At 53.4% G+C, this 26,661-nt stretch overlaps 2 protein-coding genes across 2 annotated transcripts in view; one reads left to right on the top strand and one right to left on the bottom strand.

Moving 5' to 3' along the window:
- The window catches only part of LRMDA (leucine rich melanocyte differentiation associated), a 1,262,633-nt gene that overhangs the window by 119,079 nt on the left and 1,116,893 nt on the right, over positions 1-26,661 (top strand). The window lies entirely within an intron of this gene.
- ZNF503 (zinc finger protein 503) lies at positions 1,393-10,879 on the bottom strand. Its single transcript, XM_060034742.1, has 3 exons — positions 10,414-10,879; positions 5,460-9,685; positions 1,393-1,481 (listed from the first exon to the last, which is right to left on the bottom strand). Exons 1-2 carry the CDS (start codon positions 10,723-10,725, stop codon positions 8,057-8,059), a joined length of 1,941 nt encoding a protein of 646 aa, XP_059890725.1. The 5' UTR covers positions 10,726-10,879; the 3' UTR covers positions 1,393-1,481; positions 5,460-8,056.

Raw genomic sequence — 26,661 nt, 5'->3', positions numbered from 1 at the left:
GTATATGGGCCATTGCTTTTATCTATTGGATTCTCAAAAAAAAAAAAAAAAAAAGGCTGTGGTTTCTGCATCCTTCCCTCAACCCACAAAAGGCTTAAGAACTAGTGATGTGGAAGGTATAGAATTCCCACACCATAGGAATCGCCCCTGGAGGATGTGGGGGAGAGTTGTTTATAAAGCGTGTGAAAGAAAAATGGCAGAGACGCAGAGAGACATGCAAAGAATTTAGCCGAGAACTCTGAAATCTCTCTCCCTTTTTGAGACCTAAGGCGGAGGAAGCGTCCAGCAACAGGGCAACCAAACTGCTCACATTCATGCATTCCCTGTTCCTGCTTTCTCCTTACCACTTTCAGTCTTAGGAGTCTCCCTAAGTCTTCCCTTTTCCGAATCTGCCCCCCCTGCACGCCCCTGCCACCTCTACTCCCCAGGACCCGGCATAGGTGTGTCCCAAGGGCCGGTGTGGGTGTATGGAGGCATGATTAGAACTCACTCGAGGGTCACTATGATTCAGTGATAACGTTTGTGTTCTTTTTGGTTGTGTCTTTTACCTTTCTGTAGTTACCTTGTAATTATTTAAGGTAAGGTTAGTGCAAAGTTGATTTAGCATTGGTCTGCCTCTGTTTTGAGTTGGAGGCTGTATTCAGTTTTTTTCCAATAACATGGAAGGGGGTGGGAGGTAGGTTTACAATGCTACTCCCTTTCATCCCATGAGATTTTATTTTCATTGTTGTTCTTTTTTCAAAGATGATTGGTCCCTTCTTCCTGGCTTGGTGCTGTGTGTGGGGTGCATGGCGAAAATGAACAGGTCCCTAACCAAAGATCTTTATGGGGATAAAAATTACTTTTTGACAAATCCCACTCTAAATCATTGCAGTATACGACTCCAGGCACATAAGAGGAACAAGAACTACAACTTTTGAGGACTTATCAAGTGCCACCCCTGCTCACTTTATCAACAAGAATCTGTGGTTTAGCGGTGCAAGTCACCAACCAGTGACCCTCTGGAAGGCCACCAACAAGAGAGCTCTCTCCTGACTCCAGTTCTGGGTAACCCCTTCTGCGGATTGCAGAGGAGTCTGCTAATGTCCTACCCCAGCTCCCATCCTTCTTGCTCCCCTGAGTAACAGAACACTGAATTGATTTGAGGCAGCAGTGTGCCCAGCTAAACATTACATTTCCCAGCCTCCCTTGCAGCTAAGAGTGGCCATGTGACTAGGTTCTGCCCAATGAGGTATAAGCTGAGGAGTTGTCTGTGGATTCCAGAAAAACTCATTAAAAGGGAGGGACCCTTTTACCTCTTTTCACTCCTCCTTCCTATTGTCTGGAATGAGGTGATGGTAGCTGAGCTCCAGCAGCCATTTTGGACTCAGAGACGACATGAGGATGAAAGCTTCCTGGTTGGGCTGGCACAGAGGAAGGCAGAGGACCCTGGGTGCCTGATGACCAAAGGCCATTCTTAGCCTGGACCATTCACCTCCAGACTGAGAGAAGAGAACATTTAGCTTCTTTAAGCCACTCTTTAAGGGTCTTTGTTATTGTCAGCAAATGCAGTTTCTAACTGATGCATGGAAGCTCGCCAGGCCTCGTTTTATGCCAGGGGCAAAGACATCCAAAGTTCCTCTAAGCCCACTGCTACTTCTCCTCCTCCTCTCTTTGGAAGAATCATCCTGTCCAAGAGGGCCCAATTCTTTTGCATATTTCCTCCCTTCTGTCTTTTGTTTTCCTCTTTCTTCTCCCACCCTGCCCCACCACTTTCCTTCCCTTTCCCTCCTTCTCTCCAACACTTATTGAACATCTACTAGGTTCCAGGTACCAAGCTAGCTGCCAGGACTAGGAATAGGTATAGGAGACAGTCCCTCCTCCCCAGTGCCTCAGAGTCCAGGCTGGGAGGAAAATGTAAAGAGAGTATGATGGGATGGACAGGTGCTACAGGAGCAAAGAGAAGGGCATTGGATCTAATGGGAAGGACCTGGGGGGCTTCCCGGAGGAGGTGACACTGGCCAGAGATTTGAAGCAGGAGTTTTGAGTTGCTGGTACTTAGGAAAATAAGGTAGAGGGCAAAGATTCCAGGCACAGGGACTAGAACAGTGGAGTACAGTGGTTAAGGACTCCAGTGCTGGAGCACAGACATGTGAATTCTCTGTAGTCCTCAGTTTCTTCACCTGTAAAAGGAGGATAGTAGTATAGTAGTAGTAATAGGACTAGATGAGGGCCTGGAAGTAAGTGTGAAATGCATGCTACTTATTAACGTTGTTAGTGTTGGTAAATGTGCTGCCCATGGTGTGTGTAGACAAATAACAGTTTTGGAGACAAGTTTCCCAGAGGCCATAAGTGGCTTGTCCATGGTCACACAACTATGAAGAGGCACTACTCAAACCCTGGGGTCCTTATCCCTAGTCCAGTGGCCTTTATATGTCTACCCTCTGCCATTGCATTAAGTTCTGAGGGAATGCAAAGTGAGGGAAAGTGTGTGTGTGTGTGTGTGTGTGTGTGTGTGAGAGAGAGAGAGAGAGAAACCTGGAGGGCTTCCTGAAAATGAGTCTTGAGAAAGTTCTGAAGGATGGGGGAGGAGGAAGGCATTCCAAGGAAGAAGTGTATGATGAGCATAAGCAAGGTGTTGGGGGGCTAGCTGGCTGGAAGAGGGTCTGGACTGTGAAGACTGGTGAGACACAAGGTAGAACAGGCAAAGAGAGGCCAGGTCTTTGAAGATGAACCATGGTTATAGGCACTCTGATGGCCAGATAGTAGACTGAGAATTTGAACCAGTGAACCACAGGGAGCCACAGTTAGTTCTTGAGCAAGGGGGCTGGTCATAATGAAACAATACTTTGGGAAGAGAAGAAGGAAAGAAATCTGTCTTTACTAAGAGCCAGTATGGGCCAGACAGTAGGTTGGGAATTCTCACACTAATGATTTCATTTGAGCGTCACAACCCTCTTAGGTGGGTATCCATATCTCCATTTTACAGATGAGAAAACTGAAGCCCAGATAAACTGAGTGATAGAGTTGAGCCAGTGGTGGAGCTAGAGTTCGATTTAGACCAGCCTGACCCCAAATTTGTGCTCTTTGCACTGTACCATGTGGCTTTAAGCTGTTCTCTCAGAACGCCCCTTGTGCTGTGGGTGTCCCATCAGGCACTGCTGCTTCACCAGGGGCTCAAGAGTCTTTCTGCAGCCCAGACACCCCCTGGGCAAACCCCAGGGTCACACTGGGCAGAGAGAGATCAGTAACCCCAGGTCTCTGGGGGATCTCCAGCACAGGGTAGGGTGAAGTGCTGGGGCTCTGGGTCTGATAGAAATGAGTTCAAATCCCAGCTTTGCTGTGCACTATCTGAACTTAAGCTTCAACTAAGGGGGGCAGCAGGATGAGCCCTAGATTGGGAGCCTGGCTGGAAGTGATGAACATCTGAGGAAGTGAAATGGTAAGATGTCTGTATTCACTTCAAATCAATGGGTTGGGGGAGGCAAGAAGGAGGGGGCAGAGAGGAAACAAGATTGGTCATGAGTTGATAACTGTTGAGGCTGGGTGATGGATTTGTGGGTGTCTAGTATACCATTCCCTCTACCTTTGTGTATGTCTGAAAATCTCCATGATAAAAAGTAAAATAATAACGCTGAGAACTTAAAAGAAAAAGAAAACAGTTATGTCCACCACACTCTCTCCCAGCTGAATCAGGCATTGTTATGCTTTAAAATTGCCTCAGGTGAGAGCAGCCAAGGTGAGAATCTGCATGGACTTCATCACTCACTAGCTGTGTAACCTCAAGCTAGTATCCTTCCCCTGCTAAGCCTCAGTTTTCTCATCTGTAAAACAGGGGTAAAGCTTCTAACAACCTCATGGAATTGTTGTGAGGTTTAAATGGATAATACAGGATAATATGGGTTGGGCCTAACAGAGTGAGCAGGTCAGCCTGCAGCTTTGCAGTCACTCTGAGCACCACCAAGCCTCTAGCCATAGTATTATAGATGAGGAACTGTAAGGCAATATGTGCAGAAGAGGCCATCAGATGGCCTCCCAGGGACAGGCCTCACCTTCTGGGCAACTTTTACACGTTTTCCAGAGCACAGGGAGTTCATCAACTAGAAGGTTTTTTCATCTGCCTTTCCTTATTGCTTAAAGACCACTCAGCACAGACACACCAGGGTCACTCAGTGTCACTGCCAGAGGTACAGATTGAGGCAGGGCTTGAATGGAGGGAAAAGCTTGGGCTCTCTCTGTTGGCCTTGACACTGGCTTCCAGGACTTAGCCTCAGTTTCTCCATCTGTGTCAGGGGTGAGTAAAGAGATGGGCAGTCCTTGGCAAGGGGTAGGTAGTAGGAAATAATCAGAGAATGAGAATGAATGAATGCATGAATGTCTGGGGATCACTTCACTATGACGAAGTGACCTGTCGGAGCCTTGATGAGGTCAGTGGGAGCTACCCAGGATGGGGAGGGGCCCTTGAGACGTGGGCTAACTCCTCTGGGGCAGAAAAAGAGAGCACGGGGAACACAACAGCAGAAGCTAGTGCAGGTGGAGAAGCGCGGAGGACATGGTTCGCAGCAGGAGAGGAGCAAGGAACTACCAGGAGGGAGCTCCGGGACACCGCTTCGAAAACCGTGCGAAAGTGGAGGCGTGGGGTCTCGCGCTGACCACCTAGCCGCGCGCTGGCCAGGGTTCCGGGTCTCTTGCCCGCTCCTCTGGACTCCGCATCGCCGCCTGGCGGACGCGCCGCGCTCCGCTCGGGCTTCGGCGGCAGCGGGCTGGCGTGCGGAAGATCCCGCGGCAGTTCAAGAGACTGCGGGAGAGCCGGGGGCGCGGAGCGAGGATGGGGCGTCTGTTCCCCGAGCGGGGTCGCGCCTGGTCTGGACCTGCAGCACACACTGGCACCCTCTCCTCACTAACCCGGCGCCGGGGGTGACTCAGCTCCGTCTCACACGTCGGGGAACGCTTTCTTCCCCAACCTCCGGCCCCCAGCTCCAGAATTTTACTGCCTCTGAGTAGATTCTCCAGGAAGGCGGTCTCATTAAAATTTCAAGGCGTTTTGGGTTTGATTTTTGTTAATAAAATATCGAGACTGGGCGTGAAGGCACGAGCGTGCCCAGTTCGTCTCCGTGCCGGTCCCAGACCTGAAATTCCAGGGCTGGGGAAGTTCTAGGTCCTTCCCTCCCAAGTGGGTCCCGGCGGGCAAGGTGTGGTGGCCCTGCCCGAAGACTCGAGGCAAAGGAGAGCGAAGCGTGTGGGCCGGAGTGGCCAGGAACGTGGGGCTGGTGCTGGTGAGGGGTGAGCAAGGGCCTGGTTTTCATGTCACAAGCCGTGGACACTGGAGTCCTCGAGACTCGGGCCGCACCACCTCCTCGAATGTCCTCCCATCCCATTGGGGTGGGTATCTGTCCGAGAGCCTGCGGGTGACAAGTCACTCCATCGGCCGAGGTTCTCAATAAGCTAGACCCAGCTAGGCCCAGCCCAGCCTCTCTTACCCGGACCAGAGTGGGCGCAAGACGGCGTCGTCCCGGGTGCAGTGCGGGCAGGCGGCTCGGAGGCGCGGGAGGCTGCCCCCTCCGGGTAGGCGACGCAAAGCCTGTCTTCCTCTACCAAGTCCTCTCCAGGAGGAGGCCTAGGAGCTCCCCGCGGCGTCCCGGAGGTCGCCGGGCCTGCTTTGCGTTCAACCTGGGAAAAGGCCCCGCAGGCATGAGGCTGACGCTGGGAGGAGGGTGTAAAAATCTCAGAGTCACCAACCCTCGAGCAAATGGCGGCGGGGGCCGCGCGGTTGACTGACCGAAGTCTGAGGCCGAGGGCGGCCTCTGCGCGGCGGTGAGCTTCCCGAGGCAGCAGGGGGAGCTTGACGCCGAGGGAGACCGGTGGCTCGGAGAACCCAGAACGGCCTGACCCTGGGGAGAGAAGGGTTCGGGGCGCGCGCTCAGCGCCGCGACTCCAGGATTCCAGGATCCCAGGAAAGGCGAGCTCTGGACCCAGAACTCCCGCGGACCCGGCGGGGCGAGCGCCCAAACAGCCAGAGACCAGGACTTGCGCCCGGGCCTGGAGTATGAGTGTGTGTGTGATCGCGGGTGGGGGGTGGGGGTGGCCTTGGACACCCGCCCCCCCTCCCAGAAAGATTAGACATCTTCTCTGCCTGCTTCCATGGGCGCTTCAGGCAGCTCCGTCCTGCCGCTCAAGCTGGGGAGAAGGGAGCGGTGCGCCCCGCGGGGATCCGCGCCCGGACGGAGAGTCCCGCCGCGCCTTTGCGGAGCTGAGCTCGCAACCCAGAACGGCCGTCGGCGTCCACCTGGTCGCCCCAGCGAGGCCGACAATGGGCGCCAGGACCCTCGCGGGGCTGAGCTGGAAGGGGCTTCCGGGTCCTGGGCCCGGGCGCGCTCTCCTGCGGCGCAGACTGGGATAAAGCGCAGACTGCAGAGAAATCGGGATGCGGAAAAGCAGCCGCGGCGCCGGCCTGACGCGGGTCCCGACTCCGGAGAGAGGAAGCAGCCCCGGGGGGAGGGTGGTGGCTGCAGGGGGTCGGCTGGTGGCCGCCTTTGGCCCTCCGCAGCCAGGAGGAGAAATGGAAAGCGAACTCACTTTACCCCTAGGGACAAGAGGGCTCCGACGCGCTCTCCTCCCCAGGCCTGGGAAACAGGTTCCCAAGCGCCCTCCGACCCACAATCGATCCCGGCTGGCCGCCCGGAACGGGGGATGCTTGGAAAGCCAAGAGGGGGACAGCGGGTAGCGGCATCTCCTCCGGGCCGAGGCCGAGCGGGCGAGTCCCGACCTGCGCCGCTCTCTGCACAAAACGAAACCCAAACTCCCGAAAATCTCAGTAGGAAAAAATTTAAAAATCCTTTTCTTTTCTTTCACTTTTAACAAACCAGCTGCTGGGAGAAAAATTAAAAACGAAATTAGCGATAGCTAAGGACACTATCTTTCCACATTGTGAAATCCCCTTTAAAAATATTTTCCCCAAGGCCAACCCCACGATTGGCCAGCCCGTCTGAAGCCTTTGCCTCTTCCTGAAAATCACAACCAAACAATCGGAAATGCGGCCACAGTTCTGGGAAGAATGAGTAGCCATGAGGCCCAGGGAACCCACTGAGGCCGAAACTGCCATGCTCTTCTTTCTCTTTAACCAAAAATAAAAAAAAAGATAATAAGAAGAAGTAAAACCTTTTAATACATCAAATATACGGAATTTTAATCTTTAAAGCGATACATTGTCTATTATTTTAGTACATGACGTAAACCTTACTTGTCCCCTTCTCAGCGGGTGGACTTAAAAATTAAAAATAGTTAAGTGTTCCTTTTAAAGAACAAAATAAGGCAAATGAGGTTTTGGAATAGAATTGTTTTTCCTTTTTTTTTTTCTTCCAGACTACATACAAAAAAATATCCATTCTCTTTCGATGGTATACACCTTAAAAATAATTGCAATTTGAAATCAGAGCTGACAAATTGTGACTTGTTTTGTTTTTTTTTTTCATTTTTTGTAACAAACATGCAGGTAAATTAGTTTCAATCAGACATTAAATAAGAACGTACAATACAATCATAGCAATTTTAAAGTAACATTAAAGAGAAGACCTCTAGTTCTGTGGCGGTTTTGTATTTATTTATAATCTACAAGGGACGGGAGGGTTTGTTTTCCACATTTTTACCCTCAAGGTTTAATTTTTTCCCCCTCTTCCTTTTTACCTACGGAGCTCAAACTAAGTAATGCACTTTTGAACCACGGGTCCGCTTGGAGCTAACATAAATAAATACCAGTGTCCACCGATGCAGTCCTCAGATGAACACTTTCTCAATTATTTTTTCCTTCTTTTTCTATAAAAAGTCAAATGATATTTTTTCAACTTTTATAAAGTTTGGGTGGGGAGATGAGAGGTGGGGAAAAGGAGAGTGAGTTTCCCACCGGGTCTCGGTCGCTGTTTCGGGTAGATAGATACGGTATATATATATTTTTTCCTTTTCTGGCCCGGGTGATCCCCACGCGCGGGTGACAGTAGCCTCTGCCCTGTTCCCGCCCCTCCCTCGGCTCTTCCCCACTCCCCAGTTCTTTTCTTTCCCTCGACAGCCCTCCCGACCGTCCTCACTGGTACCCCAGCGCGGAGGCCGTGGTCAGTCTCTGTCCGTAGAGGGCGTAGGGGGAGTAGTAGGGTCCGGTGGCGGCGGGCACGGGCACGGGAGCGCCGGGCGTGGGGAGCGGGCTCTTGGAGTAGGGGTGGTAGCGGCTGCTGAGTCCCAGCGCGTGGTGAGGGCTGCGCAGCGCCAGCGTCCCGGGGCTGCCCGGGGCGCCCGACGTGGGGATGTGCATGTGGCAAGCCATGGCGGCCGCTGCAGCGCTGGCCAGAGACGAAGAGCTGGGGTAGCCCGACAACAGTTTGTCTGTCCCGGGGAAGGCCGTATGGGTCCGCAAGTGGCTCAGCAGCTCTTCGGACGTAGCGAAGCGCTTGTCGCAAGGCCCGTTGGCCGACACCCAGTTGCAGATGTGGGGGAGTGGGTCGTTAGGGAGCATGAAGCCGTAGGGGTAGAGGGGGTGGCCGGCCAGAGAGGGCGGTGTGGCGCCGGCAGCCGCGGCAGCGGTTAGCGATGAGTGCACGCCGTGCAGAGGGTGCGTGGGGTACACCAGCGGGTATCCGGACTTGAGAGCCGCAGCCGCCGCGGCTGGATCGTGAGCGCACGACGCGCTGGCTGCCGCCGCCCCAGCCAGGTGGCTGGCGCAGTGGTAGCTGAGGCAGTACGGGTCCCGGCACAAACTGGCTGTCATCACGGACGGCGGCGACGCTCCGGCCAAGGGGCTCGAGCCGGCGGGCTTACTGCAGCCCAGAGAGCCCGCCGCGGCCGCCGCCAGCTGCGCCCCCACCAGGCTGCCCGGCTTGGTGGGGTCGAGCGCCACCCCGTGTGGCAGGAACTGGGGCGGGTAGCCGGCGTAGGCCCCAGCCAGGCTGCCTGGGTAGGTCATGCCCGCGGGAGGCAGAGGGAACACTGTCTGGCCCGGCTTGTAGGGCGACACGGGCGCCACCAGCCCAGAGCCCAACACCGAGGAGGAGGTGGGCGCGCTGGGGCCGGAGCCGGAGCCCGATGAGCCGCCACAGTCCGAGCCTAGAGCCTTGCCCCCGGGGCCCCCATCTGGGTGCTGGTTCACGTCCACATTAATCCCGCCGCCACAGCTAATCCGGCCGTGCGCCAACCCCGTGGGTCCCCCTTCGGCCGAGGCGCCCCCGGAGCCCTTGCTGCCGCCACCGCCGCCGCCCGCTTCGGGGTCCTTCTTGTCGTCCTTGCCCTCCGGGCCGCCCCCGGCCGAAGGCAGCATGCCTCCTGGCGAGCAGGCCGAGGCGCTGGAGCTTGGGCTGCCTGTCCTGGGCGTGAATGGCTGGCAGGTGGCGCTCGGTACCCGGAATCCTGACTTCTCCGCCGAAACCCCCCCGCCGCCGCCCCCGCCGCCCCCGCCTCCGCCGCCGCCGCCTCCCGGCTCCTTCTTATCCGAGCCGGGTTTGGAGTACGGCTTGAAACTCGACTTGTCCTCCACGCCGATGTCGCTCATCTTGAGGGGGCCCGACTTTGCGTCCTTGTCGCCCCCGGCGCCGCCGCCAGCACCACCCGCGCCTCCCCCGTTGGAGGCGACCGAGGAGAGTTTGGACGAGGGCGAGGGGTCGGGCTTCCCGATCTGCGAGCATGTTTGGGCCAACAGCGCCAGCGGGCTCTTCTTGGCATCAAGCTGCGGGGGTCAGACGTGGGGGGGGGCACAAAGAAAGAAGGGGAAACCGTTTAGAATCCTGGCTTCTAGGTTTCAAACGCACCTCCGCCAAGACCCGCAAAGATCCTCCCAGCCCCAAGGCGCAATTCTAGGCGACACCCCTTCTACACACACACATTCTCGCTCTTGAGAAAGGCCACAGCACTCCCCCCCCCCACGCCCGCCATCAGGATCTTTCCTGTCCTCTCTAAGCGATGACTGTATTAAAAAAAAAAAATTGCAAAATGTTTTGGTTTCTGACTCTTTGACCCAGAACTGTAACCCCACGCACCCACACACACCCCTAATTCGAGTAAGGGTTCGGGTGATTGGCGCCTTAGAGGCTGTGTACAAACACCAGCTTCTGGAGAACCGGAGGACTGGGACTTTGGAACCGTAGTTTGGGCTCCCGGGCTCCTATCTTCCAGGCTGAGAATGAGCGGACCTCGGTCGGGGTAGGGGCTTTAATACCAAAGGGAGAAACAAGTTTCGGCTGCCTTACCTTCTAGTATTCACACCTCATTCTACCACCTCCTCTCTTTCCGCCCTAGTTTTAAGGTGCGGGAGCACTATCCTCTCCTCTCATCCCGGAGCTGAATCACTCCGACCCCCCCTTCCATCCCCCCCTCCCCCGATCCAGAGAGAAAGAAATCCTGTGAAGGGGCAGCCAGGGTGGTGGTCCCAGCGCGCTCCAGGGATAGGGTCCTTACCTCTATGGGGCTGACGGGAGTGGAAGGCAGGGGCTGCAGGTACTCGGGGTGCAAAATGTGGCCAGTCCGTGCCGTCAGCATCTTCAGCACCTTGATGGGCAAGCGGTTAGCCTGGCGGAGAGGGTCAGAGGGGGGCACGGCGTGCACAAAAGGCTTGGTGCTGCCGGCCGGGGACGAGCCTGGGCCGGGGCCGGAGCCGGAGCTATTTCCAGAGAGCGCGCTGGTCCAGGCAGGGTCCGCGCTGCCGCTGCCGCTGCCGCCGCCGCTGTGCTTACTGCTTCTTAAGGCAGAAAGCGAGGGCGCTGTGCTCATGACCCACCCGCGCGCATGGGAGCAGCGGGGGGAGGGCTCCTGGAGGCGCGGGGCGGGCTCGGGGCTGCGCGCTCGCCGGGGGAGCAGGAGCAGCAGCAGGAGGAGGAGGAGCTGGCGCGGCGATCACGGGCGCCCAGAGCGCCTTCTCGGCGCCTGGAGCCAGAAGCGAATAATCCTGGGTGGCCCGCAGCAGAGCCGTGGCCGAGCGGGAGGAGCCGGCCCGACTGTGGGAGTGCCGGGTGGCTCGCGGTGTCCGCCTCGGGCTGTGCCCCTGCGCTGCGCACTCGCGGCCCGGCGCTAGCGCCTGCGCTGCTCTCCGCGATGTGAGCCGCTGCCTGTCCAGCCTGGGCTCTGGCGAGGAAACTCACTTCAAAAGCAGCTGCACCGAGGGGGAGATTAAAGCCTTTGCCGCCTTCCAATCAAATGGGAGCCCGAGGTGATTGGAGGGTCAAGGGGATGTGACGCGTCCCGCGCCGCTGCCGCCGCCGCCGCCGCCGCCGCCGCCGCCAGGACTCTCAGCGCTGGTTTTAATGGGCAGCTCCCTCTTCGCCGCTCCCCCTGCGTGTCCCTCCCCCGATTTCGCTCGGAGGACAAGCTGGACATTTATTCTACGTTTGCTGTCTGCCGCCTCCCTCTTTTTTCTTCCTCGTCGTCCGTCCTTTTCCCCAGCTGGAGAATAAACTGAAACCTTCTTTGGCAGGAGGGTGTGTGTGAGGAACAGTTTGGGGTTGTTCAGAAGGAGCACTGGCGGGAGTGTGGACAACAGCCGGACTGTCAACTCCAGGGCCGCACAGGGGGCCCGCACACCAAATATTCTCTCCTCCTCCTCCTCAGTGGTAATTGAAATCTCTTGCGGTGCGGCCGCCTGGGTAAAGAAAGGTGGGGAGCGGGTGTTGGAGGAAGTCCGCCCGCCCGCTTTGATTTCTCGAGATTCGGCGGCGGAGAAACCAGAAGCTGGGTGGGCAGCGGAGGCGGTGGAGGCCTGTCTCCGCTTGGTGTGCTAGGCTCCCCGCCCTTCCCGGCCACGTGACGCCCGGGGATGCGCAGATTGGGGCAGAAGCGGGGGTCACATGTTTCCTCTGTTTCACACTCAGCCCCCCCCATTCTTACTCTCCCCTGCTACCTTCTTTTCTACCCCCCCCGCCCCGTTCTTTGGGCATCTCCACCCCTCCATCAATTGTCAATGTTCCTCGACCGCAATCAATCAGTTATTTGTCAGCTCTTGTCAATCCGACGGTGATTTATGTCAGCTTTTGTTGCTGATTACAAGGCGGGTGCGACTGGAAGGCAAAAAGAGAGAGGGAGAGAGAGACGGAGAGGAAGGAAGAGACTGAGGGGGAACTAGAGAAGGGGGAAAGAGGAGCAGCCTCCTGGGATGAGAGGCGGGGGCTCTAAGAAAAAGAATGAAAGAGGAGAAAGAGGCGCTCAGTGTCAGGAAAATGAATAGTGAGAGTAAAGTGTGCAGGTGCGCCCAGGGCGCTGAGAGTGGTGCGCTGGCCTGGGGTGTGCGCCTCGCTCCTCTCAATGTCGGAGAGAGAGATACAACCTTCCACCTCTGGGGAATTCCGGTCCTTTGGGGCTGCAGAGTTCCGGGCGGCACAGGATATCCGAGACGGGCGGTGGCGACGTCTAACACGGGAGAGTCGTCCTCTCTCCGCTCCCCCCCCCCCCCCACGCCAGGGTAGTCCCTTCAGGGCGTGTAGTGTGCAGTCGTCAGGGTGCCAGCCTGCCGCGGACCCCGCCCTCCGTGGTGACCCGACTCCAAACTCGGAGACTTCTTTCTAAGAGCCACACCACCAACGTAACCTTGAGTCCTGGAGGTCAATGGTGGGGTACCCCCGCCTCAATTCTTTGACACCCGCCCCCCATCGTGGCTAGGGCTGAGAGACTGCGAAGAAGAGGCCTGACCATGGGTCCTTGCACGAGATAACGTTTCAGGCTAACTCAGGCCCCCTCTCCACCCTCCCTCACCCCGCGCCATCCCCGCAGTCTTGGTAGCCGGGGTTACTCCGGGCTGCTCGCTCGAATTTATTGGAACGCCGAGCCGGGACTGACCGGCGCGGGGAGAATGGAGAGAAGGAGTGAGAGAGAGGGGGCTGCTGCCTGTGGGAACACCGGCTCTTCCAGGGAAGCGGAGCGGGACTGCCGCGTTCCCCTCGATTTGCACCGTCACTCTGGCTGTTTGGAAGGAAGAGGGGAGGCGCTGTGCGTGCCTCCGTGTACCTGGATCTGAGTGCAGAAGTGTGTATGAATGCCTCTGCCGCTGTGTGAGTTGTCAGGGCTTTGGGAGCGTCCGGAGCGAGTTCGGGGGTCACCTCCAAAAACTCGCAGAAACTGGAAGCGGGTGAGAGGAGGACACATCCCCTTCGTAGGAAGGACTTGGAATACTTTGAATATCCCCTCCCCCACTTTTCCGCCCCGGCTCTTCTTTTGTTGTCAAGTCCTTTTGATAAATGGTGGTGCTGGGAGCGCTGGGGAGCCTGGAGCCAGCCTGTACCCGCGCGGGGGCGGGGGCCGGGCCTGGAGACCCGGTTTCCACTCGTGCTCAGCCGGCCCTGAGCCCCGTAGGCGCGGAAGTCGGGTCTGGGACCTGCCCTCGGCGTGCTCGCCCTCTCCTCTCTCACCACCCCATTCCTCTCTCCCTCATTTTTGTCTCTGTCTCCCACTCCGAACAGGTACCGAGAACTTTCTGGGGGTGAGTTTTAGAATTTTCTCGTAGGCATTCTTTTTATGCGTTTTAATCTTATCCCTTGATTCTTTAGGTTGGTAGACTTCATGAGATGGTAACCTGTCTAACGATAATTTGGAGAAGAGGGGAGTGAGGCGCTGTGTATATGGGGAGTTTGTCGGTGTATGTGAGCGTGTGTTTAGGTGTAATACCACACCTAAATTCAAGGGGCTTTGCAGTGTCTGCCTGTGCGACAACGGAGGAAGGTGAGTCCGTGAGACGGTGGTGAGGCCACAAGCGAGGTTGTGAAGGTTGTCTGAATAATCTTTGGGGAGCGAGTCCCAGGTGCCCGTTTCTGAGGACGGGACGGTTCTAAGCTGTCTCTGCAGGGCAGACACTGTAAGGCCGCCTGTATCCTGCGGGTCTGTTGGTGTATGTCTGTGTCATTGGGTGCATGGTTGTCGGTTGTTGGCCCAGATCAACTGTGGATCTCCCAGCCATGGGACCCGTGTCGCAACGGCCTCCCGGTGAGGCCCGGACACTGAATGCTGGGGGCGTCGGCCAGAGATGCAGGTGACCGCGGGCGTCCCTCCCTACCCCTCGCCCTGCAGTCTCCAGACTCAGTCCATTCCCTCTCCTGTAATTCCAAAAGCTTTCTATTTACGCCCAGCGGCTGGGGGAACCAGAGACTGGCCCCAGCGTCCCCCGGAATGGGCGTGCCGCGGTGTGGTCGCACACGCTCGCGGGCCTGCGCGGTGTAGCGCGGGCGTGGGTCTCAGTCCGCGTGCATTCGCTCTTCACAAAATCCGACTCCGAAGGTCCGAGCGCACGGGGGCGCCTAGGGGTCTGCGCGCCCGGGGTTTTTGGTAGGCGCCAGCGTCCGAGCCTGCCCATCTCGAGGGGGAGGCCAAATCCCCGGAGGCCGCGCAGGCCGTGGGGGTAAGGGAGTTATTAATTCCTAGGTCTAATGCCGCCAACCCCCAGCGGCGACTGGCCTGGATGTCCTGCGGATTTTATTTGCACACAATGGAAATGATTTGTTTTCTCTAAAAAAGGAGTGGGCATGGCAGATATTTGAGGAGGGGGTGGGAGGAGAAGGAAGGGGAGAGAGCTGAGGAAAAAAGTTTGAAAATGCCTTGAACTATTCACTGTCGAGATGGCTAATCAGTATTGAGGCCGGAGGGCAGGCGGGCCGCCTTTCACCGCCGCTTCCCTTTCATCTCGGGCTCGGCGGAGGCGCTCAATTAAAAGCCTATCAGTTTGTAAGTAAATCAACGCCTATCAGAGTTGTCACATCAAACAAAACGATTATTATTGCAGCCCGCCTCCCCTATTAATCTCCCTCGAAGATAATCCGCCTGACAGGTCAGGCCCGGCGAGCTGGAAAGCCTGGCCCAGAGCGCCCAAACAGTCCCGGACTGGCGCGCGCCCCTTGGGGCACCCCCTCCCTCCCTTCCGCCCCGCCTCGTGGTCCCCCGGGAGCTGGGAGAGAAAGGGCGAGCGGAGGCCGCTGGACCCAGGCCTGCCCCTCCGGACTGGGAGCCGGGCCCAGATTCGATGGGCTGGTGGGGGACGGTGCCGGGCGGCACTCGCCTCTTCTGGGACCGGGGGGGTACCAGGCTTGCCAGGACCACAGCCTGGCCTGGTCCCTGGGCCTCGCCAAGGCCTGCACTCTTCTCGGCTCGCTTCCCCTGGTTCTTCCCCACCCCCACCCCCACCCCCCCTACTCGTTTTTGTTTCCTCTCCCGCTTCTTCCTTGGCCCCCTACCCGTTTTCTTCCTTTCCCCCCTCTTCATTTATACTTTTCCTACTAGCCAGGGAATATTTCCTATTCTCTTTCCCTTCTCTCACTATACTGTATATACCACTTCAGCGCAACCACACTCTCTGAACAGGGCATTCTCAGGGCCCGGGTTACTTCTCTGCGGCAGGGCTGCCTCAGGAGTGTGTGCAATTCCCAGGAACTAAGGACCAAGTCCTTCCTAATTTCTCCCCACGCAGGGGTTCTCAGAAGCTCTACGCGTGTTTAAGGGTTGGGTGCGTTTGGAGGGGTGAGAAAAAAAGAGAGACCAGGTCAGTGAGATGGGTGGACGGTCGCAAGCTGCCTCTTCTGGAATTAGTATTTGATCTTGGAATTTCACAGCTGCAAAGTCACTGACCTAGCTGGTGGCATTGCCTGGGCTTTGCAAATAAGCAAGGGAGACCCACGAGGCATCTGGGCCTCGGCTCTGAGTATGTGAGGGGGTGCCTAACATTTCATAAGTAAATACACCCAGATAACTGCTCGTATAGCCTCAACGGGCGTTCGGAGGCCCGGGTGGGGCCTGGATTCCTCACGGGTGTGAAATCGTGGCCTTCTTCCCCGTGGCCTCCGGCTTTGAGCTTTGGGATGCTTCGGAATCAAGCGCGATCCACCCTTTTCTGCGCTCTTGCTCCAAACCGATAGGCCCAAATGGTCACAGCTCTGGCCTTGTGGAGCCGGGATTGAGGGGTGGTTGAAGTGTCTGAGGGGGAGCGGCTGCCCGCAGGATCTCAGGCCTTAGTACCCTAAATGCTGGGTTCAGCGCCTCGGAAAGTCTCCCTCTCAATGTGTGTAGGGGGGAGAACCCTCAAGGTCCAGCAGTGTTGGCTGTCCGGGCCGAGCCTCTCCCAGTAGTCACGCCAGGGTCCGAGGCAGCAGATATGGAATAGAGCCCACCTCAGAGTGCTCGGCGCCCGGAGCTGCAGAACCCGTGGCCCCTACCACGCAGTCCCGAAAGCCCCCCATTTGTGTGCACTTTCCATAGCCGACCTAGTAGGAATAGTTATTTCCTTACCCAGAAATATTGTAGCGGTGCAGTGGCTTAATTATCTGCGCGCCAGCTTTTCTTAAATGTATTTATTTCACTTATGCCACGCCGCGGATATTTAAAGAGGTACACATACCGCACACCTCAACGATGCGGAACTCACTCTGGCTATAGGATATATTTGCTGGGTGGTTATTTGGACATAAGTACTGTCTCGAGCCCAGATTACACCCAAGCAGGGGCTGTAAAATGACACTTGCTCTAGAATTTTTCCAACTTAACTATATGTGCACACACTGAGAATTTAATAATATTTTATATCCCTCTACATATCTAAATATTCAGATGTTATGTTACATGCCCTTGAAGCCGGACGCAATCTTCCGTTCACACTGGACGTGGAGCTGTTTGTATAATTTTCATCTCCCTGCACTTACACATGAATCTTAATCTAATAAATTCAACCTTGTCATTTTTAGAATCGACATAATTTCTCTGGCTGCGGGTTGCGCTGTCTGTATCCGAATAAATCCAGCTCGCATTCTTCCAGCAGGAAACGGCTCCCGGTTCCCGTGTACGGAGACGCATCGGCCCAGCACGGGACGCGAGATGGCTCCTCGTGCTCATAAGGCGGCAGGTCTGGCCTCCGAGGGAGGCTGGACTATCAGCGCGCTCAGGCCGAGCAGCCTCTCGCTGCCCGGCAGTGCCTGGCAGTCGCCCGCCTCTGCCTGTGCTTCGGGAACCCGCCGGGCCGAGTCCGTCCGGGGCGAAAACTGAAAGCAAATTCCACGGCAGATGAAGCTCGAACTTTCTACGAAGCAAGTTTGCAGCAAAGATTCGGTGGTACCTTTGAGAGGACAGCGCGCGCAAAGTGGGGCGGTGGGCGAAGAGGGCACCGGATGTCTGAGCTTGGTCCGCGGCGAAACGAGAGGGAAGGCGCCTCCCCTTCCTTATTTCTCGCCAACTCCTCGGCCTCTGTCCGTAAAAATAGTTTCCAAGGTGCCGCGGACTCCCAGGATGTGGTTGTGGGAATCGCACCAGGGAGGAGGCGGCTTTGTAAAAGTTGCAGAAAAAGCTTTACCCAGAAGCGTGCGTCCAGCCGGGCTCAAGAAAGCTTGGGACCAACTCGCCTTGCCCCGGGCAGAGGAGCCCCCTGGAGAGCCCCCTGCCCAGACCTCTCCCCTCACCTCGAAACCGCACGTAAATAACCTCCCGCTGCCTGCCCCGCAAACTTCTCCGCGCGGTGCCGCGCTTGGCGGGCGAGGCCCGGACGCAGAGCCGGCCCGCAAGGCCGCTTGTCGGCCCACTCAACCCAGCCTTGATACAGGCTTGCGCGAATGTGAGAGGATGAGTGTGGTTCCGGCTCCCACTTGGCTGCCCAGACCATCACCGCCGGCCTCTCAGAGCAAGAGCTCCCCTCGGGAGCGGTGGTCTTGGGGGGCTGACGAGGGCGCAAAAGGCGCGCGCGGGGCCGCGGGGGGGGGGCGGCCGCCGGTCTCTCCACGGGGCCTGTCGCCGGGCCGGCCGCGGCGGGTGAGTGATGAGGGCAGAGAAGGGCGCCCATAAATCGCGGGTGTCAGGGCGAAAAACTCTCTTTATTGTCTGCGTGATGGATGGGCCCGGGGACGAGACACCAAATACTTCGTATCGCCTTTAAATGGGAACACATTTTCCGCGGCCATAATTCATGTTTTTTAAATAGAAAGTTTGAAATGTTGCCTATATTTCACCGGCCCTGACATATTTATGAATCGCTCCCTGCATGCAAATATCATTATTTAAAGCGCCGGGGAGAGCTCGAGGGAGGGAGGAGGCGCGGCCCCCGGGGCGTGGGGGTGGTGAACTGGGGAAACGCGAATGGAGAGGGGGGATAGGCGCCCTAAAGTGCGGACAATGAGGCGCGGAGGAAAGCCGTATCCGGCAGCCCAGCGCACCGGGGGCTCCCCTCCCACCGCCGGACCCCTCACAGCCGCTCGGGGAAGTTTGTGCGGTTTGGGGGTCCCACTCACTGCCAGGAGACCAGGGGGCATTTTGCGTCCGTCTCCGAGGCTCTGATCAGAGCCACCTTTTCCGAGAAGGAAGTAAAAAAAATAAAAATAATTTAACAAACTCAAATAATAACAACCCATCGTGTTTCGTGTTCGTTGCCATTGCATCGGTTTTATTGATTTTCATTCTGCAAACCTGAGACTGCGCGCCCGGGCGGGGCGACTGTCAAACCCCAGTCACCTCGAGGAGCTGGTGGGGGATAACCGTCCGGTGCCGCGGCCTCGAACCGCCCCCCACCCAAGCAGCTCACCACCTCTCGTGCACAACGGAGCCTGCGCAAGACGCGGGGACACGAATGACCCGGCCCCCAAGCTCTGGGGGCTTCAGTCCCACCCCCTCTGCTTCCCCAGTGCTGTGCTGCGCTCCTGGGGTCTGCGTCCGCCCTCTACGAACCCCACTGTCAATACAGTCGCTTTGGAAAAAAGCCGGGCACGTGCCATCAGCCTCTCCACTACCCGTCCACACCTGCGCCCTCACTAGCCGAGTCTTTACCTGTGCGGTCCCCCGCGGCGCTTGCTGCCGCGCCGGTAACGCAGGAATGGAAGCGAGGGCGGGGGAGTGGGAGGGACTGAGAGCATTACCCGAGACGGCCAGATACTCAGACCCGGGGCCTCCTCTTCGGACTGGTGTTGAGGCCCTGGCCCAACAAGCTCTAGGAGCCCAATTGTGCGGGGAAGAGCGAGGCGGGGGAAGGGCGAGGGGAACCTGCCTCGGGAGGGAGGGGCGGGCCCGGCGGCACTTCCGCCGTGGGCGGGACCGCGGGCTGCAGCGCCGGTCCCGCCCCTCCGCGGCGCCGGCCCGCCCCCAGCTCGCCAGGCTCCATCCCCGCCGGCTGGGCCCCTGGGTCTCAGGCTGGGACCCGAGGCCTTGGCGTACAACCCGGGTCTCGCAGGAGGGGCAGTGGGCGGCTTCTTTTCCCCACCTAGGGTTGTATCTAAGGATTTTTAAATCACAGGAACACAAGCACATACCTTGGCCCAAACGCTCAGGTAAGACTTTGTCAAACTTTGGTCTTTTGGTAGTCCTGAGACCTGCCTGGCCAAGGGGGTTCTCAAACATTCTCCAGGATCCAATCAGTTGCTCCTCTGACAGCAGGGAATACAGATCCGTGCCCTAGGGTCCCACCTGTCTTTCTGGAAGGTCAAAAGCCAAAGCTAACACTGTTTGAACGTTTGCTTTGTGCCAGACGCTAAGAACAGCAACTCTCTGAGGTAAGTACCACGAATACCCTGTTTTATAGATAAAGAAATTGAGGCACGAAGAGGAGAAATAGGCCTTGCCTCACTCGCATATCCTCATCCATATCCTCATCCCTTCTTTTCTCCAGATCCCCAGCATCCCAACCCATCACTCTGGGGGAATCTTGCTGAGCTTTTACTTACCTTATTCGAGTGTTCCCTGGCCTGTTAGCTGCATCCATCTGCAGCTGAGGCCTTGCAGAGCAAGAGGGGGACCCACACAGAGGAGGAGAAAGGTATAAATGGGGCTGGACTCAACTCAACTCCTGGGCAGCTCCCAGCCTGATGGGGAAACTGGACCACTGAGCACGATGGCTTGTTTCCTCATAGCCCTTCAGCCCTTCAGAAGCCAGAGTGATATTAAAAAACAAAAACAACCACAACAACAAAGCATATGAGATCATGTTTCTCCTCTGCTTTTGCTTCTGGGTTCACATTGTTCTTAGAATCAAGTTGAACCCATGACTGGCAACTCTCTGAGGTTTAATTTGCCTCACCTCCCCCTTCTGCCTTTGTCTGTCTCCTATTGCCCCTCATCCTGAGCTCCTGCCATCCATGCTGCCTTTTGGTTACTCAGATGTGCCATACAACTTCCCACCTCAGGACCTTGCTAATGCTTTTCCTTCTATCTGGAATGACCTTCTGTCCTTCTTCTCACCTGGCTCACTGCTCCTTTGCCTTTAGGTCTCAGCTTCCATACCATTTTCCTGTACACACCCCCCCGGTACTGGGTTAGGGCTTCTGTATAACCCTCTCGCGGAGCACTTACCACACAGCATTTCCTCTCCTCTTCACTGGATGGTAACTCGGAGGGGTCAGAGACTGGGGCTGTTCCTTCAAGAAATGAAGAGGAAAAGGGTTCATAAGTACCATCAGCTGTGCTGAATGAATGATAACTTTGGGGGCTCACTTCATTTTGGGGGGCTACCAATAAGTATTCTTTATTGTCTTACATCCCAAGATGTTTTCTCAATTTAATAAGGGAGATAACAAATCTTATGGAAAAATAATGATTATTTTGAGTCATATAGTGTAAATATCAAACGAGTCAATGCTCAAGGATGTTGGAGAAGAAAAAAAACTATGATTTTCCAGCCATTTATTCTGATTTTCAAAGTGCAAGATGTGTTGGTTGACACAGTGTAATGGAGACACCCCCCCATGACCACTCCTAACATCCACGCGTACGTGTCCCCAGGCTGTAGCCTGGGCCCCCTTTTCCTCACTTCACATATTATTGCTATCATAGTTCAGTCCTTTATTAGCTTCTGGCTGAGCTGCTACTGCAAAAACCTTCTAATTATTCTGTGTATCCTCAGCCTCTCTTGCCTCTAATGTATTATACATCCTCCTGCCAGGTTAATTTTCTTGATCCCATCATTCCTTTGCCCCCAAATCTTCAGTGATTTCCCGCTGCCACACGTAACACTTGACTCTTCGTAATTTAGTTCTAAACTACTTTTAAACAGCTTTGGTTAAGTTGCATTCCAAACTCATAAAAGAAACCTATATTCACTTCAACCAGTAAAGCACTCAAAGATACATAAAGAAAAACATGATCTCACCAATCTCCTTTTCATTTCCCACCCTGTCTCCTGAGATATCCAGTGTTAACAGCCGGGGGTGTAACTTCTATCCCTTTCTCCATGCTCACCATGCTCATATAAATTACACTCAGATGTATGGAGCTATTATGTTATTGCTTGTTTATACAAAAATGATTATATTAGAGTTCTCTGCAACTTGCTCATTCTTTCCCAATAAAAAATGAGTCTGTAGATGGAGAGCTAATTTTTTCATGTTTTTTAGCTGCATAGTACAAATCTTCTTTGACTTATGATGGGGTTACCTGATAAACCCATCTTAAGTTGAACATATCATCCAGTTAAAAATGCATTTAATACACCTAATCTACCGAACACCGTACCTTAGCCTAGTCTACCTTAAACATGCTCAGAATACTTACATAAGCCTACAGTTGGGCAAACTCACCTAATACAAGGTCTATTTTATAATAAAGTGTTGAATATCTCATGTAATTTACTGAATACTGTACTGAAAGTGAAAAGACAGAAAGGTTGTACAGGTACAGAATGGTTGTAATGTATCAGTTGTTTCCCATTGTGATCATGTGGCTGACTGGGAGTGGCAGCTCACTGCTGCTGCCCAGCATCAGGAGAGTATCATACTGCATATCAGTAGCCCGGGAAAAAATCAAAATTCAAAATATGGTTTCTACTGTATGCCTATCACTTTCACACCATTGTAAAGTTGAAAAATCGTAAGTCAAATCGTTGTAAGTCAAGGACCGTCTGTATTCCATAGAGTAGATACACCCCACTTAATCAGCCATTCCCCTGTTGATGGTCATATAGGTTGTTATCAGAATTTTTTCACTAGTACAATTTTTTTTGCTCTATATCCTTGCAGTCAGTGATTTTATTTCTATAGGATAGATTAACAAAAGTGCAGCCGCCTACACCCCAGCCAAATCTAGTGTTCTCTCTACATGCTCTGTGTTTTTCTCCTCCTCTGTCACCTCTTCCTGGAAGGCCCTTGTCCCCCATGCTCGTGTGTCCAACTTCTGATCCTGCAATGCCCAAATCTGATACCAGAATTTAGATAAGTTGTCCAATATCCACCTCCCTCCTTCTTCCTCACGTTAACATTGTAGCAGTGTGCCCCCACCTAAGCAGTGGATCAAAATTGATGGAGGCCAATCATGACAATACTGTTTTCATTTTTTCTAATCATCCTTGCCATTAGGAATGGCCACATGACCCAGTTTGGGCAATTGAAGCGCAAGTAGAAGTAAGGCTGTGGCAAAGAAGGAGGGGGAGTTCTGGGAAACGGTCTTGTTTTCTTGATCAAAGGAGATGATGCAGGTGTTTTGGATCTTTTCTTTCTTTCTCCCTTCTTCCTTTCATGGACTTGGATACGATATCCAGAGCCATAGCAGCCATTTTGTGACCATGAGGAAAAGTCCAAGAGAATAGCAGAGAGACACTTAATCCTGATGTCTCTGAGACACTGAGCCATTTCTAGCAATCATTCACCTCCAAAACTTTTGTTATATTAGAAAAATAAAATCCCTATTTGTTTAAGTCAATGAAATTGGGGGTTTTTATATTTGCAGCCAAACATATCCTTTACCTGTCCCCTTTGGCAAACCTTATTTCCATTGGTGTTACCACTATTGGAATACCACAAAGTGGTCCAAAACAGTTTTAGAACCTATTAGAGTCTTGCCTTCAAACGTTCTTGAGGTATGGGTTTCCAGAGTAACTTGGAGTTAAGTCTGGTCATACCCTTAACCCTCAGTGTTACCTCTTTTGTCTACCTAGCATCTGAATCCTGCTTCCTGCTTGTTATAATATAGGACCTGCTTCCACCTACATAAGCTGAAGGGGCTACATCCTTCTCCCTGTCCCTTATAGCTGAGGCTCCTCAGGAGGTGAGCAGAGGGTTGGGGTGGATTGGAAACCCTTCTCAGCAGCAGCAATGAGCCCAGTGCAATGGCATTGACTCTCTAGGGGAGGCAGCGTGGAGCAACTAGCCAGTTGCTGCCATGTCCAGTGTGATAATGGCAGCTGCTCAGGCAGTGGCCTAACCAGACTGTTGCAGTAGCATGACCAGCGACACCACCATTTTCCAGCTCTCTTTTCTTGTCCATTTCCCAAGTCTGGGTCTCTAGTCCTCTTACTGATTTTCGGAGCTTCCTGATATCCTTTTGATAGATTTCTTTTCTTGCTTAAGTTAGCCAGAGCCAGTTTCTGTCACTCACAACCAAGAATATCAGTTGGTTTGCCATAGCCTGGCTCTTTGGGTGGCTTCTAAACAGATCTGATGGTGATTACTTCTTATTTTTCTTTTATGTTTTTAAATTGAAGTATAGTTGATTTACAATTATTCAGAATTGAATAATTTACAGTTATTCAGAATTCTGCTGTACAGCAAAGTGATTCAGTTATACACATATATACATTCTTTTTTTTTATATTCTTTTCCATTATGGTTTATCCCAGGAGATTGGATATAGTTCCCTGTGCTATATATTAGGACCTTGTTGTTTTTCCATTCTAAATGTAATAGTTTGCATCTACTAACCCCAAACTCCCAGTCCATCCCTCTCCCTCCCTGCCTCCCCCTTGGCAACCACAAGTCTATTCTCTATGTCCGTGATTCTGTTTCTGTTTCATAGATAGGTTCATTTGTGCTATATTTTAGATTCCACATATAAGTGATATCATATGGTATTTGTCTTTCTGACTTACTTCACTTAGTATGATAATCTCTAGTTGCATCCATGTTGCTGCAAATGGCATTATTTCGTTCTTTTTTATGGCTCAGTAATATTCCATTGTATATATGTACCACATCTGTCGATGGACATTTAGGTTGTTTCCATGTCTTGGCTATTGTGAATAGTGCTGCTATGAATATAGGGGTGCATGTATCTTCCTGAATTATAGTTTTGTCTGGGTATATGCCCAGGAGTGGGAACGCAGAATCATATGGTAGCTCTAGTTTTAGTTTTCTGAGGAACTTCCATACTGTTTTCCGTAGTGGCTGCACCAACTTACATTCCCATGATGGTGATTACTTCTTAGTTGTGGCCGTGGGCTCCTAGGATGGGTAATAGTGATGGGGACCCCAACGCCAAGCAGCCTGACTGAATACCTCCAACCTAGCCAGGCAACGATTTCAACAGAAAAACTGGTAAATTCAGTAATGAGAGTCAGTCATGCCAGAACTGAGTGAGAAAACATAATGTTCAGGTGATTTTATAGAATATCTACTGTGTCTTGGACACTGTTCTACTATGTAACCTCATAACTTTACATTACTTACCTCTTAACAAAGCCCAGTGAGAAAAGAAAGATTATCCCCATCTGGTGGGGGAATGTACAGAATTCCTCCCTTTTATTTCTAGTCTTCTGTCCCCATAAGCCTCAGTGCCACTCGGTATGTCTGATTAAAGTTTCTAAGGCATCAAGGACACTGTCAAATCAACCACCTTCGATGACAATCACCTCTGATTCTTCTCAGCAGAGTTCAAGAGCTTAAGTGCTTGGCACTTTGCAGTGCTCAAAAGATGTTTGTGGAATGCAGTCAATGGCATGGGAACGCCTCTGGGCTACGTTTCCTTGGGCAGGTGGTGGCCTGAAGTGTTTGAGGTCTTGTGTGTGAGTGTAGGGTAGAATCAAGGAAGAGGTAGAAGGTTTCCCCTCCACACTGCCCTGCACTCTCCCCAACCCCTGACCTTGGCCAGGATGCTTCATGTCTCTGGGTTCAGTGTTTATTCTTTTTCTTTCTTTTTCTATTTCTAGCTCTACTTCTTCCCTTCCTTCCCCCCACACCCCACCACCTTTTCTACAGCATTAAGGGCACAAATGATGTCACCCTGCTTTTGTTCCCTGCAGAGTCTGCCATATACTCAACAATATTCAATAAATATTGGTTACATGAGTACCTTGTCAAAGCTTTTTCTTTCTTTGTCCCCACCTTTGCTACTGAACCTTCTTTCTACCATGTGGTTCTTCTGTCACATTCTCTAAGTTTTGCTTGAAGAACCAAAGGCCTTGCCATGTCTTCAGTCTCCCCGTACTGCTTCTTCAGAAGAAAAGGCAGTCTTTTTGCCATTCGCTGGTGGGGGACCAGCCCCTTCAGCAGGGATGGTAGGGTGTGGAGTGAGAAGTGGCAGCAGTGGCCTGTGGAGCTGGTTGATATGGGGACACTGGTCCCCCACCGGGCTTGAGAGGCTGGGAGGATTGGGGAGTCTGGGGAGGGTCAGCTGTGCCGGATATCAGCATCATCTTCAGTCTCCTTCCCTTTTAATGATAATTAACCCCCAGTTTGTGCAGATTGATTCTCCCTTTGACGTGGTAGCTGATGGAAAGAATGAATGAGCTATTTCTTGCAGAACCAAAATGTGAAAGAAGTTAGTAAACATGTCAAAAGGAGGCCGGAGCTTATGGGGACAAAATGTAGATGAGCTCAAAATGTCACAGAGATGAAAAACCAGAGGAAAAAGGGCTTCCTCGGAAGGATGGTTGTCCATCTACCCCTGGGTGCTTCTGCCCCAGCTTCAGTCCTCCTCACCTTCATCTAATAGCCTCCCAAGGTGTCTCCTCCCAGCCCCACTTCCCCAGAACTGCTTTGATTGGACCTTCGGTTGCCTCAAGCCCTTGTAGGTGACCTGTTTTCTACCAAAAAAAAGTTTCACATGCTTTAGCTCCTCTCCTTCAATCTTCTTACCGTGAAAGCTTCCACTGTTTGTGCAGACTAGCCATCCGGCCAGACTGGGATCTTCTCCCTCACACCAGGCCACCCTCCTCAGTCCCATCTTTGCTTCTAAGGCTCCCTCTTGTACCATTCCGCACAGGGCTCGGCTTCCCCTCCCCCACCTCCATCAGAGTAGATCATAGGCTTCAGTGTGGTGGGCCCCGGGGTCCAGCTGCTTGGTTCCACGTCGCCACACTTCCTAGATGTGTGACTTGGGGCAAGGTTCTTAACCTCTCTGAGGTTTCAATTTCCTCCTGTGCAAAATGGATGTAATAATGGTACCTACCTCATAGGTCAGTGGGTAAATGAAATGAGACAATGCTCGTGTGTGCCTGGCGTATAGAAAGTGCTCGAAGTGGTTATTATTATTATCCGGCAGGTTCTTTCTTACCTCTGAACCCCTGGAGTGCCGTCTGTGCCACTCATCTGACACTTAATTATCTACTAATTGATGATATCTTTTATTAGCTATTCATATTGTTTAACTCTGTGTTTGCATATGTGTATGCTCAACTTCCCAGTTAGATTTTAAGCTCCTCTAGGGCTGAACCAGATGCCTTCTTTTTATTCCCAACACAAACTAGCCAAGGGCTAAGTAAAAAAAAGAAAAGGCACAAATGAACACTTTCTTTTGGCCATGGCTTGTGACATGCAGGATCTTAGTTCCTGGACCAGGGATCGAATCCGTGCCCCCTGCAGTGGAAGCACGAAGTCTTAACCACTAGACCACCGGGGAAGTCCCACGAATGAATGCCTATTAAAACGAGGAATAAAATGTCCAATGCTTGTATAGTCCTTTCACAACCAAGATTTCCCTTAATCATCACAACAATCCTATAAGGCATGTAGTGTTACTCCCATTTTACAGATGAGGAAACTGAGGTTCATAGAGAGGGAGTCATTTGAA

This window comes from Delphinus delphis, chromosome 16, assembly GCF_949987515.2.
Source record: "Delphinus delphis chromosome 16, mDelDel1.2, whole genome shotgun sequence".
NCBI lineage: Eukaryota > Metazoa > Chordata > Mammalia > Artiodactyla > Delphinidae > Delphinus > Delphinus delphis.
This window is presented reverse-complemented; position numbering and strand designations above follow the sequence as displayed.